The 14,806-nt window shown below is 40.3% G+C and overlaps 1 protein-coding gene across 3 annotated transcripts; it reads right to left on the bottom strand.

Annotated features, from left to right (window-relative positions):
• Window positions 1-454: 454 nt before the first annotated feature.
• pcmtd2b (protein-L-isoaspartate (D-aspartate) O-methyltransferase domain containing 2b) lies at window positions 455-12,454 on the bottom strand. 3 transcript variants are annotated; one of them, XR_010816590.1, is made up of 7 exons: window positions 12,127-12,453; window positions 7,648-7,997; window positions 7,280-7,382; window positions 5,775-5,946; window positions 5,425-5,548; window positions 1,774-4,713; window positions 455-1,685 (listed from the first exon to the last, which is right to left on the bottom strand). XR_010816590.1 is itself a non-coding variant. In XM_066702342.1 (6 exons), the coding sequence occupies exons 2-6, from the start codon at window positions 7,952-7,954 to the stop codon at window positions 4,316-4,318; spliced, it is 1,101 nt and encodes a 366-aa protein (XP_066558439.1). In that variant the 5' UTR covers window positions 7,955-7,997; window positions 12,127-12,454; the 3' UTR covers window positions 455-4,315. The 3 variants fall into 3 exon arrangements, 2 of the variants coding, with proteins under 2 accessions (XP_066558439.1, XP_066558438.1); XM_066702342.1 differs by having other exon boundaries at window positions 455-4,710; window positions 12,127-12,454; XM_066702341.1 differs by having other exon boundaries at window positions 455-4,713.
• Window positions 12,455-14,806: the final 2,352 nt, after the last annotated feature.

Genomic DNA, 14,806 nt, shown 5'->3' with positions numbered 1-14,806 from the left:
TACTGTGCAGCCATGCAAAATGAAAAAACAGACCTCAGTGAGCAAATATGGGACTGTGCAATGCTCAGACAGGTATCGGTTCTGTGTGACAGTTGTCTCAATGCATGATATCAGCTAAGGGGTAATGCTAAAATTCATTAGCTTCAAACTCTAATACAGAAGCTGGGGTAGAAATGGCACAATTTTGGTGACTGGGCAGATTATACCTTCAAGTGACTTTTGAATATACTTTAAGCTTCTGCAGTAAGGACTCTACTTAAATAGATGTATCTTCTTCTTTGCACAAGCCCCATCAGGAATTAATTTCTAGTTGCTGGTGATCTGGCATTATATGAATGCACAGAGAAACTTCTTGACTGTATTTGAAAATCATGCAGAATATGGTGAAAACTCCTGATTTGTTTAAGTTCTGTGAAATGTTACATTCAAACGGGGAAAAAAGGAAAGCTGAGGGTTTGATTGCACATTTAGGTGTCATTTTTATTAACTGCAGCCAAGACTGAAAACAATGATGTTTTTCCTCAGATCAGAACATCCTGCTTACATGATTTCTGTGCAAAAAAGTACAACATTAACATTGCAAAAATGTAAACCTTAGAAAACCCTTAAACATACATTACAATCAGAGGAAAGCTCTACATGAAATATCCCTTAAGCAGTGCAGGGTTCAAGCAATGTACATTTGGCACTGAGAATACAGCTTTACAGAGTCTCTGAGGGCACATCATCGAAATTGAATCACAGCAAAAATGGAAGGAGAATTACCCAGCTAAACTACCCTCCAAGTATCAGAGATCACATTTAATTTATATGTATGCAAATATATATATGGAATTATTCACCTAAAATTAGAAAGAAAGAACAACAACAAAAACATGGTAAATGCACAAACCTTTGAATCACCATTATGGGTTATGAAAACAAAAATGTCAATAGGCAAGCTTTCTGCAAATGAAACACACAGAAGTCTGGATCAGTATCATTAATTCTTACTATGTATGCTTCGTGATGCCTTTTGATAAAATATGCATTCCTCAGAACTAGTACAATGATACTGGAAATGCTGTTCTATGACCAGGGAAACTGGTTACCCTAACCTGCCTCCAAAGTATTTGATTATAAACTGCTCTGCAAAAGAAATGTGGTTTTCAAAATGTTACCTTCCATAGATCAGCACACAAAAAAAAATCACTGCAAATGGTTATTGAAATACCCAGAAAATGTGTTAAAAGTGGTTTCCAATCAACAGCCTCCAGTTTTCAGGCTGTAATGATGCATTTCTGATTCCAGGTAGTACATCTGAAGAGCTCCAATACATTCACAAACTTACTTCTCGTCTGATGAGCCCAGTCTGAGACCAGAATTCACACAGTACAGTGCGTCCAGGCCTCCTCGTCTTTGTGCGTTCAAAATTACCCACAGCAGATTTATGTATTGATTTTTAAACCACATTAATCCTTGAAAGACCGTAGGCACATGTACTGGAGATACAAGGACTAATAAATACAAGGAACTGAACAAACGTGGAATTTGTGCAAAGTCCCTCAACTAATCTGAAATATTAAACTGAAGCTTGCCTTGAAGATGTCCACAGAAGGGTGACCTACTATCACAGAGAATCAGTCTGCCCTGCTGCTCTTTCTGTCTTACGATCCGACTAGGAGGAAAGAAATGTTGCAATAGTCCTACAAGATAGGAGACTTAATTTAGGCTCAGCAGGTCTTCACTTACTTAGCCAGTCTGTTTAGAAAACAAAATCAATCCCATCTTTACCTTTGCTGATCTGAAACGCACTCCTCTTTTTGGACTCCACTAACAGGATGTAACCGGGACTCGAACCTGCGACCCCCGAGCGCAAGATCTGCGACCTCTTCACCTCCGTGGGCTAATATGATAGCTCCAGACGGCAACGACTTCTCTGAAACACATCACCTATTAGGATACAGCAAATGTCACTTACACATCTCACAAGACAGATACCACTTGCTTTACGCTCCCAGCATAGAGCGATCTATCAAACCGATATGCTAAGCAGTTACAGAAGGTTAAAGAATATAGAGATCACATATATATATATAAAGTTATATGGTATATTGTAGACTCAAAGTGCTGGTAACGTATCCTGTGGGGGTGAGAATTTTTCTCCTCTCTGTTGTATTGTAAATGTACACATCCGTACGATCTTTGTAAGGTATATAGAGAGCAAAAGATATAAATAACACCACACTGTATAGTCATAAGCATATCCTTCAACACAAATATTCAATACTTTTTTTTTTTTTTTTTGCTTTTCTTTTTTCAATATTTATTACTGATAAATACATAGAGCAATTCCAATAGATAAAACTCTGGCTATATAGAAAGAGAACTACTTCATAGGAACATCTCCATAACATCATTACCACACACAGCTGAATTATTTACGAGTCCTTCAATCCGTATCAATAAAACCTCATTTTTTAAAGCTCACAGAATAAACCTCTCTTTCTTCCGTGAGATCACCTTTCGACTTACCACGTGGCACCCTTGAAGGTGACCATTAAACATTTTGTTTTTGTTTTTTTAAGCGATTGTAAGCTCTGAAACCATTTACGGGACTTTAATGACATTAATCACAGAAAGGTTATGCAACGTACTCCCCCTTTTCAGAAAGAAGGCCAATACTTGCAATTCTTTGAGACACTGAAGAGGCACTTTAAATTGTGAAGATGGCGTGAGACTCTGGAGCACTCCATTTATCCACAAAAAAATATACTGAATATCAAGTCGTTTCTAGGTAAGGAACTACATTTCGGGCAAAGCAGTGCTTCCCCTTACGCCCGGTAACCTTCTCTTCTCTACCCATGCATCACAAACTCCAAACCTTTCTCTTAATTAAAAAAAGCGTAGAAAAACACTTACTGGGAGAGCAGATAAAATGTGAATGACCCTGGCAGCATACTAATGCTTCACTTGGAAACAAGGTTTTCTTGTTTCTCTACCAAGCGGGCAGCGCTAGGTTACATCGCCCATCACTGCAAACTAACTAAACAAGATGAGGTTGGACACAGGACATGTCCTCACTGTCTCGTCAGACACTCGTCGAGAAGCTACAGCTGTGAACCAGATTCTGAAGCTGAGGAGACTTGTCTCAGGAGCAGTTTGCTCAGCGATGACTGTTGTTACAAGGTCACATACATCAGCATGCATCAAAATAAGGGTTCGACCCCTACTTCCCTCGTGGGGACACTTACCTTTGGGGATTAATAGCAACCTGTGACTATCTGGTTACCAGGACTGCACGTACCCAGTCTGTAATGTGCTATTTTAGCCACGAAAGGACTATATTGCTACAAATTGTACAGTGATTAAGTACAGTACTTCATATTTAATATTTGAATACACAGCTGTTTAAATATATATGACCTTATGTTGACACCTTACCCTCTGCTTTCACAACAGGAAAACCACAGAGAGTCGCTGCGTTTTTGACATCTTTTCAAAGCATTCTTCTTTTGGACACTGCTTAGAAATATCAAGAAAGTAAGAACAATTTAAACTATTTTAAAGATCAACCTCAGGGGGCTTTTTCTTTTGTCTGTGATCTACTGTGTAAAGCAGCACTCCACCCTAATGGTTTTTAAAAACGAATTTGAGGAATGAAAAAAAGAAAAAGAAAACGTTTGCTCTTTTGTTCCCTTATTAATGCCATTATTATTTTTTTTTTTTTTAGCAAACTAATGACCAGTAATACATCATTAACAGACAGACTATCAATTCTACAAGAAAGGTCCTCTTTAAAATACTTGGTGCTGGTGATCAAGAGACCTCCCTATGTAGACACAGTTTATAGTTTGGAAACACAAATGAAATGAAATGGCATTACAATATCCCAGGATACCGAGCAATACAGCAGGTCCCACGCACAGGAGTCGTTGCTTTCTTTCTTTGATTTCGTTCGACTTCAAAACGACAATGAAGCTTCTGTGCCTCTCCCTTACACTTCGAAGACCCGGCTGCTTCCTTCACCTTCGACAGGCCGCTTAGAGGAGGAAATGCTTGGGAGACCAAACAACAGAACTGACAACATAAATGCAGGCCTCTGAGAATAACTACACTGGGAACATGAAAGTGTAGGGAAAGGATTTTGGTCTACCAAAGAAAATAACCCCTTTACGGTCAGCAAATTCTCCTGCTCTTTATAAAAATAGGCCCCTGGAAAAATAAAGGACAGACAACAGTTAGCTGGGCCCTGGATTGCCTACAGGGGAAGATTTTGTATTTCTGCTTAGCTAGACTAGATTGATAGGCGGCGACCACTTCAACACAACCTCTTCTATTTTTCCCTGTAATACAGCAAGTACATTTTAAGGGGTTCGGGCAAAGGGAGGCTCAAGATTTTCTCCCTCAGCAAGTTGATGGGCGGCTCGGGCTTCAGGTCGCCCTGCTCCCTCTCCTCCTCGTCCTCGTCCTCCTCGGCCCGCTCCTCCTCTATCTCGTCGCAGTTGTTGTTGTCGTCCATGGGGTTGGGGATCATGCGGCTCACGAAGACGTGCTTGTTGGTCAAGAGGACAGAGTCCACGCGGCGCCGGTGCACTCGCCTGCGTTTGAAGCGGGGGCCGCTCTTGGCCGCGCCGCCACTCTTCGCCTTGTCTTGGTTGATGATCTTCTTCAGGGTGTGGCGGATGGAAATGCGCGCCAGGTCCTGCAGCGTCCGCACTTCGAACATAGCTGCTTGTGTTCGTTACGGGTCAGATCGAAACCGAGGAGAAAACAAACCCCATGTCAGAAATCGCCGCATCACAGAAAAGGATCGCTTAAATCGGTTAAAAGGTTAGAACATATATTTCGGCTCCTGTACATCAAAAGTAGAAGCATTCCTGGATTTATCTGATTATTATGAATACGGTTTAAAACACGCCTCACCGATACTCACTTGAGGGTGTCAACACCTTTGTCTGATTCAAATTTAAATGGACACAAAACGACAACAAATTATCACCGACTTAAATACGAGTTATAACCGAGAGTCAACAGCAGATACAGCATACATGCTGTCATTTTGATTAGCATGTTCCTTGACTGCACTCTGAACCCGTGGTGAGGCCCGGAGAACAATGCTCTGCGACTCGCTGAGATCGACTGTTATGGGCGCTTGATGGATATCGTTCCTGGCGAAGGCTTACAAATAAACGGCGGACTTCATCGAGCAACAATTAACTAAATTAAGCATTATGTTTTTAATCACGAGATGGGAATGGATAAGCATAGGAAAGAGCCAAGTTTAAGCCTGGAGATTAGGTTTTAATTGTTCTATTCCAGGACTATCTTAAGGAATGGGATATTTATCTTGTCATTGTTGTGAATTTACTGACAGACACTAAATATAGAGGTAATACATAAAGATACGGACGATAAAGAAGGCAGGGGAACCTCCATACTTACGGAGCGGGACTACTTTGGATTTTCCGTTATCTCGGTTCTTAGGCTGTACAAGTGGGGCAAAGGAGACCGCAATGATCTTCTTAGTTTCCCATGTGTTGTATCCGGTGCGGGTGATCTTGGTTAGCTGTGAGGGTGGAATGGGTTTCAAAGGTTAAAAAATGAGCAAACTGTGAACCTCTGTATTTCCTCACCAGATTAATGGCAAATTCATTATATTCAGGCTATGTTCTCTTACTCAAACTCTGCTATTAAGGGATTCTGTGATAATTATACGCTGTTGATACATTACAAACCAACCAACCAACCAAAAAGAGTTACAGTTTCTAATCCTCAGCAAGATGTCCTCTCACCTTCTCCTCCAATGGCAAGACCAGAATTCCTCCGACCTTCAGCAGATTCCTCATGTAGTCCTCATGCTCCTTCTGCACTCCTGCCCCGCAGTACACCCGGTCATACTGGCGGGTCTCGGGAGTGATTTCGAGGCAATTCCCCACCACGAACGACGGCTCGCAGAACTCAAACCTGTGGAAAGCATGGTTACTGTCCGCAAGGGCCACCACTAATCAATTCATCCACTAGACGGTCTACTAGATGCATGATTACAAAGCTTGAAACATGACTCTTTATTGTGTACACTGCAATTAAAAAGCCAACCCTAAAGGGAACATCTGTTCACCTCTTTCATACGTTAGGTTTCTTCCAGGTAGAATGAGACAGGAGCTGCACACAAATCTAAAATGCAATAAAAGTTTATTATCGTTGAATGTGTCATCACTTCTATTTCAAAACTAGGTCTGATTTTTAAAAGACTGTATTAGAAGAAAAGCTATGACATAAACCTTCACTATTCTGCACGACACTAAGTCTTTAGTGCTGTACATTAAACTGGCTTTAAACACAATTTAAATGGCATACGCATCAGAATATTCCACCGTAGAAATTTTTACAATGTCATATATTAAAGATGTTACTCCTCTAATCGTTGCTTTATCGGGTCATTGTCTCTGTGGCTGTGAACGATTATGTTAACACAACGTGACAGCAGATTTCATAAACAGTTTATTTACACAGGAGGCTTAAGCTTTCATTATAAAGTGAAGTGGAGACTGGAAAGCTACAAGCAACACTCCCCCAATGCGGGCTCTCCCTCAACACATACTGGCACCGTTCTGCCTTGAGCAGGAGAGCGTCGGCACACAAGTTCACAGGGAAAGGAAAAAGCTGTTTATTTGCGGCGTACGTCGGAAATGGGGTTTTAAATCTTATTGAGCAGACTGCCCGATCTTTGGACTTGACTGACGCTTCAGATAATTACACTAATTTTTGTTACAAACTGGCGCACAGTCCTAATGGGTCACTGAATCCTCACAAGCGAAAATGTCAAGGAATGCTATTTTCACCTAGTCCACGGCAGTGTTCCTTATTTAATGTAATCTGTTCAGTACCCTTAAAGGAAAGGCATGCTCTTTCAAGCAGGAAGTAATTGTTGTATTCCCAAACAAGATCTGTATTAGCATAAAAACGCTCCTGTGTAGCATGCTGTTCAACAGCCTCCCCCCCCCAACTTATAATACTGCACACTGAATAACCAACATCACACAAAAAAAGTGAATTAATAATAATTTGAGATGCCTAGATTACATGTTTTGTTGGGATATTCAATGTCTCCAGATGGAATATTTATCCCACCAATTGCAGAAAATGAACTTGAGTCGATTACCAGTACAGGCAAACAATTGTCATTTACATTTTTGTCATTTGTTTTTATTTGCAATTTTGAGAGATAATGTTGTTTATTATATAAGCAAAGTCTTAAAACAGAATTGAGGGAGAGAGAGAGAAAAAAAAGTCTTACTTATCAAAGCTGTCACTAGTTTTGATGAAAAAATCCAGCTTCTGATAGGCATACTCAATCACGTCTGCATGTAGCTCCACCCCGTGATTTACTCCAAATGGGCCTTATATGGAAATAAAGAGAGGGAACTTGACTAAAATGACGTAACACATGAGAAATGCCACATCGTTGGAATTCTAACATCACACAGACCCTTCTACACATTCAACCGCAATTTTAAAGTGATTCAAATTCAAATCCATCTATGGGAAGTCTAAATCTAAACAGTACCCAATCAGCCATGTGTCCGGCTTTCTTAAACCAACTCTGTGTTACTGCTAGGGCACACAAGTTTAAGTTTAGGGCAAATACACTAAAAAGGCTCGTACCTAGTATCAGGCCAACCATGGTGCTGAGGTATCCCGTCCCGCTGCCCAGATTGAGGAAGGACAGGCCCGGTTGCAGGTCCAAGGCTTCCATGACCTCGGAGTAGATGCACGGAGCGGAGAGGTGGATATTCCCGTGCCTCCATGCCAGGTCCTTATAGGCATTGTCCCTGAACTCCTCCAGGTAATAGTCAGCGCGGTCGATGGCCCTGAAGGCCTGCTCCACCAGCTCAGAGCGGATGTAATGGGCCTCCTTCAGGTTGTCGATTAACTCGTCGTTGTCCTCCCCGGCGCTCACTGCTCCGCCCATCTTCAACTCGTTGAGCTCGGCCTATCAGGATGCAGGCACGGCACTGCGGGGGAACCAGAAGATGAGCACCTTTAAAACTGCACCTGAGGAGCCAAGTAAGTTCTGGCAAGAAAAAGTAAGCTGGAAAAGGTCTTGATGGATGCCATTTTGATTAGAAGATTTAGAAGGACAAAGACACGTCAAAACACACCAAATACAAAAATGTCTTACAGGTTTGACATTGAAACAACCAGATTTATAAACTGAGCCATTTGTAAGGCTTACATTATTTGGCAACTTAAGCCAAAACTTCATTGTCAGCCTACTTCACAGTTCTGACTTGCATTTGATTTGTTTGTTGTTTTAACATTGTGAAGATTATATCAATATATTATACTGTTTTTGCTCTCCATCCAAACCTGTGGTTTGCATTCATATTTTAATACAGCTGAAGCGAAGCATTACTTTTGTGAAAGTGTTACACGCTGAATAACATATGACTGAATACTGCGCTTCTGCCTATTAATGCTATCAACGCTAATCTGCCGATATGTAAACATGTAGGCCTACAACAATTTCTCATAATGCTGCTCAGGAAATACACTGACTACAGCCGACCAAGATAAAAACATCAGCTTTTTTTTCACAATTTCTCATAATGCAACAAAAGCACATCATTTCACAAAAGAGCTGTATTTAAAAAATATCTAGTCAGACATATACTGTTTTTATATATATAAACAAGCTAGCTGATACCATTCATTTTGATCCAACACACTGTCAAACCTCACCTTCCTACAAAACATAGTTTGAGTCTCAGTAAACATATGGGGGGGAAAGGTTATCTGATTTAGAAAAAAAGTTTTTAAGAGTCTGTTTGTTGTAGTATATTCTTCATTCTGGGGTCTGATGCAGCTTCATAACTGAAGTTTGTTGGAAAGTGAAGTATTTTATAATATAGTATAATTCTGACTTGTTATTATAATTATAAGTGCACTCCCTCTAAGAACTACACTCACCTAAAGGATTATTAGGAACACCATACTAATACTGTGTTTGACCCCCTTTTGCCTTCAGAACTGCCTTAATTCTACGTGGCATTGATTCAACAAGGTGCTGAAAGCATTCTTTAGAAATGTTGGCCCATATTGATAGGATAGCATCTTGCAGTTGATGGAGATTTGTGGGATGCACATCCAGGGCACGAAGCTCCCGTTCCACCACATCCCAAAGATGCTCTATTGGGTTGAGATCTGGTGACTGTGGGGGCCAGTTTAGTACAGTGAACTCATTGTCATGTTCAAGAAACCAATTTGAAATGATTCGACCTTTGTGACATGGTGCATTATCCTGCTGGAAGTAGCCATCAGAGGATGGGTACATGGTGGTCATAAAGGGATGGACATGGTCAGAAACAATGCTCAGGTAGGCCGTGGCATTTAAACGATGCCCAATTGGCACTAAGGGGCCAAGAAAACATCCCCCACACCATTACACCTCCACCACCAGCCTGCACAGTGGTAACAAGGCATGATGGATCCATGTTCTCATTCTGTTTACGCCAAATTCTGACTCTACCATCTGAATGTCTCAACAGAAATCGAGACTCATCAGACCAGGCAACATTTTTCCAGTCTTCAACTGTCCAATTTTGGTGAGCTTGTGCAAATTGTAGCCTCTTTTTCCTATTTGTAGTGGAGATGAGTGGTACCCGGTGGGGTCTTCTGCTGTTGTAGCCCATCCGCCTCAAGGTTGTACGTGTTGTGGCTTCACAAATGCTTTGCTGCATACCTCGGTTGTAACGAGTGGTTATTTCAGTCAAAGTTGCTCTTCTATCAGCTTGAATCAGTCGGCCCATTCTCCTCTGACCTCTAGCATCAACAAGGCATTTTCGCCCCCACAGGACTGCCGCATACTGGATGTTTTTCCCTTTTCACACCATTCTTTGTAAACCCTAGAAATGGTTGTGCGTGAAAATCCCAGTAACTGAACAGATTGTGAAATACTCAGACCGGCCTGTCTGGCACCAACAACCATGCCACGCTCAAAATTGCTTAAATCACCTTTCTTTCCCATTCAGACATTCAGTTTGGAGTTCAGGAGATTGTCTTGACCAGGACCACACCCCTAAATGCATTGAAGCAACTGCCATGTGATTGGTTGGTTAGATAATTGCATTAATGAGAAATTGAACAGGTGTTCCTAATAATCCTTTAGGTGAGTGTATATTAGAAATTTATTACCAATACAATTAGCATTTTCCAGGGCAATTTCAAAAACATGAAAATGAAAATTACACACATTTTATATAGTCTTCTTCATTAAGGTAGCATTTAACATGACATGCTAAACACCTTTAAAATGTTGACTACTTCTCATACCATAACTGTTTCAAGCTGTATTAGCGTGCCAGGCCACGACATCAAGTTAATATTATAGGACATTTATTAAAAATGTGCCCTTTTATGGGTTTGATTTGCTAGCCGTCACATCAACGAGAAACACTAACTCTGCAAATTGTTCACCTGGTAAGAATATCTGGGGGAACAAAAGTCAGCCCGAGGACATTTAATTGTGCTGACCTTTCTGTTTACAAATACTTTGATTCTGCAAAAAATCTCGAGGTTGGGTTTTTTCCCCCACCTTTCTCTTTTGAATATCACAACACTGTTTGTTTCTGGGGAACATATTGCAAATCCATTTTGTTTTGAACTATCTATGGACATGAACAGCCTCATTGATCATGGTGCTGTCAGTTAACACCCTAGCAAAAAAAAAAACAACAACAACAGAGAAACGCCTTCTTAAGGAATTGAGAGTCCAACCAATAAGACAAAATGCCCATTGCAGTACTAGAACACTTTGCAGTATTTTAATTAAATTCCATTTACACGAATTACATCAAATGCTCACAGCAGCATGCCTTTTCAATTCACCTTGCAGATGAGAGTTTTAAAAATAAAATGCACAAATTCTGTTTCGCCATCATGCATGCACTAATATCTGTCCCAATTCAAGTGCAGATAGCTGTTTTTGGGTCACCCCCCCACCCCACACACACACACACTCAACCCCCTCCAATTCAATTTGCAGCTGTAAGCATTTCTTTCACTCTCCAATACACAAAGACAACATTTGTGCCTTGGGTGGCAGAGCGAAATATGCTGATTGGTCCCAAAACGATGCAGGTTCTAGTCTGTGATGCGGTTTTCTTTTCTTTTAATCTGCGTTCAGCTACCAGTCTTTAAAAGTAAATCAGATTGTTTACTGTGCTGTATTGTCATTCCTCCATAGACCATACTGAAGACAATAACACTGGTGGTAAATTACAGTAAAGAACAGAAAAAACAAAGCGGGGATCTCATCTGGTCTAGAACAATGACTACCTGTGACAAAATGCAATCTGGAGGTGAGAGCTGTGTGGTGGAGTAACAACACAGTTAAGTTTGACTTCTAAGAATGCATTACTTTTCTGTGATACTGTGTCTGCATAGAAAAACTGCAACTCAGGTGTATCTGAAGGCTCCTACCCTGTGTTTAGAAAGAGCATCAATACAGCATCTGGCAAATCTAATGTTGGCAACAAAAGCCTTGACATGAGAGGCTGAATCCCTATCCTAAACACACCGGTTAAAAGGAAATGGAGCCATGCAGGCTGCTGATCAAATCTGTGTTGGACCTCTGAAAGCAGCACAGAGGTATTGCATTGCTGTCACACCCCCCCCCACATCTCAAACACGGCGCAAAAGAAAGAAGACGACGTTATTTGTGAGTGTTACGCTTCATTTATAGATACTTATGTATCCAAAATGTCAGGCTCAAAGATGGCCTGCTCCTAAATCACGCTCGTACACTTGTTTTTCCGAGAGGTGGTGCTGCAACACTTTGCACAACTGCACGAGTGGATCTAAACCCGACTTCCTGCACAGAAACAGGGTTGTGGATGTGTTATTTGCGATCGCCAGGCGGGCTGCAGATGCGAGATGGAGGTGTGCAAATGGTGCAAATGGTGCAAATGCGCGGTGGGGCTCTTCCGCGGCCCGCAACCCCGCGCAGCCGCCGGGCGTCGGGTGGCCTTCGCTGCGCACGATGCTCTGTTCTGATCTGTTGAACGGATGATGATGCGTCTAAATACCGGCGGTGAAGGCGTCGTTGTGTGCATTAAAAGCATAAACGGGTGGTTTTTTCCTCACCTGGGTCTGGTGTGCGACAGCGGGAACAGCTGCACTGGACAACAATACCAAAAAAAAAAAAAAAAGTGCACGACAGCAGCCGCGAACAAAGAAGTCTCTCCCCACGGCGGAGCTCTGCAAATGCTCGGCCGCTGTCACCGAGGTCGGCTTCGGCGCGGTTGGGGAGATGCTTTCTTGGTTTCAGCTGCAGTCTCGTCGTCTGTTTGGTTTTCTCTGTGTTTGTGAGTTTTTTTTGTTTTCCTCCAAGCTTTCGTGCAGACACGTTCAGAGCCAGCTCAGTGCGGGATGTAAACATTGGTCAGCTGACTCTCTGACGTCACGCACACAAACACTGCAAATGTGGGCTGCAGACGGGGCGCCGTGCACTGCGCTCATGAGCCTCTCCCTACACAGCTTGAGTGATGTGAGGTAATTGGGCAGTGCATACGCTTTGAATGATGCACAATATAATTCCAATTCTTTTGTTAGTAATTCACTTTAAGCATGTTATTATACACACTCTTCCTCACTGGTTTTGCACTGCTTTTGCAGCCCTTTTTCTTGTCTCATAACTGTGTTTCTGATATTGTGGCAATCCTGAGAAGTATTCTGATTGTTAGCCAGTTTAAGACAGGGCTGCCTACCTAATCTTGACATTTATTGTATCCTTGAAGTAAGCCAGCAGTTTGGAAAGATGCAAAAATATGACAATTCTAAGGCCAAAAGGAAGCTTTTATGATGATGATGATGATTATCATTAATATTATTATTTTCGTTCTATTTTATTGTGAGAGGAAGTCTTAAACACAAGTACTTGCAAGTGCTGTCTTCAAACATGCATCAGATTCTGTTAAAGCATGTTCTTTATTTCACCTGTGGAAGAATGCTTTGGTAATATATCCTAAATAAAAGTTGTTCCCACCCACAGGAGCAGGCAGACACTTTTGCTATGTAATACCAAAGAGATACGCCGTTATGGATATACAACTGACAGCTACATTGTTTTGTAACGTTGAACAGTGTGTTGAAACCTTGACAGATCAGAGGAGAGGAAAGCAATATGTGCTTTACTTTTCAAACATCCTTTGATGACCTAGAGGGAATGTTAATAATTGTTCAAGGCACGATAATGGGAACTTACATCACAGAAACAGATGGTCCTTTGAGATCTTCAACTTTATTTTGTTTTCATTGTCACACAGCTGTGAATTAATAACTGTTCTTAAGACATCACAGTCTATATTTAATGTGACTTTTTTTATAATGAACACTAGTCAAGTGGTGTTACGTTAAAGACACACACACACACACACACACAAACAGTGATAATTACTTGCCACCACTGATCTAAATCAAAAAAAGATTCCAGTCTTCCAAGGCAGCTTTTCAAAGCTGGTGTTTAATTTCTGTTAAGCAAGGTATGTGATCAGTTTTGACAAAAATGACAAAAAAGAAACCAGTTTCACAATTGTATAATGATAATAATTGTATTTCCTGCAAGGCTTTTATCAGGTCAATATTGAATCAATTATTAAGAATTTGCTGGATGTGCACCACGAAAGGTTTTATAAGAGACGGCTCATCATTAATTTCCTCAGATATGGAGAGTTCATCTAACAAGGTCAGAGACTCCAGTCAAATACAGAATTTAAATGGAATGCTTTTTAATAAGAATGAGTTTTTGTATTTAGTAACTTAATTAAATATGTAGCAACATAATAAAATCTACTCTTTTGTATTTGCAACAACACCTAATAATAACTAATCAGCATAAAAACCTTACTCAAAATTGCCTTCTCAAAATTGGATTGATAGTTTATTCTTCTTAATATAATTGATACTGTGCTTTGGGTGACAAGGAAGCCACTAATTACTTATTTTGTTCCTTATTTACCATCATATATCTAGAATATGTGTGGAGCATTTTAATGACGAACAACAATACAAAACAATCTAATTATTATACATCTATCAAGAAATTCAATGTAAAATTATGTTTAAGATGCCAAAAGGAACCAAGAACTCAAGAAATCTCAAATGGTTTCCAAATGAGTTCCTGTGTCAACAAAGAAGAGGAAATTAAGGTTCTTGCCCTTTAAATATGTTTTATGGATTATATAAATCATCTTTAGATTATCAGTACTATGAGTAATCTTGGCTCATTCCCTATATATGCTATCCTGGGTATTTACCTCTTTACAGGGGTCTTGTGAAGCGATAAAAAGGAGGCTATACTTGATTCTGTTAATTCAGAATATTGTATACATTTTAACCCCAAAAGATGTTTGTTTCTTTTAAAATTACTATAAACTCAAGTATATGTTGCAAACTAGATACAAAATGATTTATTAAGATCCTAAAACAGAGGACTATTTTTGTCTTAATAAATAATAAATCATTAAAATAAATAAGAAGCAGACTTTATTTATAATAAGAACACTTACCTTATCAATCCACCAGGTGTCAGCACGTAACATTTATTTTCTGCAGTTTAAACAAATGCAGGACAAAGAAATCAGCTATGGAAAACAATCAATTAGCTTTGCTGTCAATAACACCCCATGCTAATATTAGACAAATTTAAAAACAGATTATTTAATTAAAAGACTGTGTATTGCAGAAGTAAACTGAAAAAAGTATATATGGGTGTATTGTAATTGAAAGTATAATAATTGTATTGATGTATTGTTAGTAGTATATA

The sequence above is a fragment of the Amia ocellicauda genome, chromosome 4 (assembly GCF_036373705.1).
Source record: "Amia ocellicauda isolate fAmiCal2 chromosome 4, fAmiCal2.hap1, whole genome shotgun sequence".
In the NCBI taxonomy this organism is placed as follows: domain Eukaryota; kingdom Metazoa; phylum Chordata; class Actinopteri; order Amiiformes; family Amiidae; genus Amia; species Amia ocellicauda.
The sequence above is the reverse complement of the archived record's forward strand: the minus strand, read 5'-3'. Positions and strand labels throughout refer to the sequence as shown.

Bases quoted from the DNA above. Each gene is read 5' to 3' on its own strand.
- pcmtd2b (XM_066702341.1), bottom strand. From the start codon at position 7,954: ATGGGCGGAGCAGTGAGCGCCGGGGAGGACAACGACGAGTTAATCGAC. The intron at 5,947-7,279 runs GTAAGACTTTTT...TGCTTTCCACAG, and splicing joins ACTAGTGACAGCTTTGATAA to GTTTGAGTTCTGCGAGCCGT. The intron at 4,714-5,424 runs GTAAGTATGGAG...AACGAACACAAG, and splicing joins ATCCAAAGTAGTCCCGCTCC to CAGCTATGTTCGAAGTGCGG.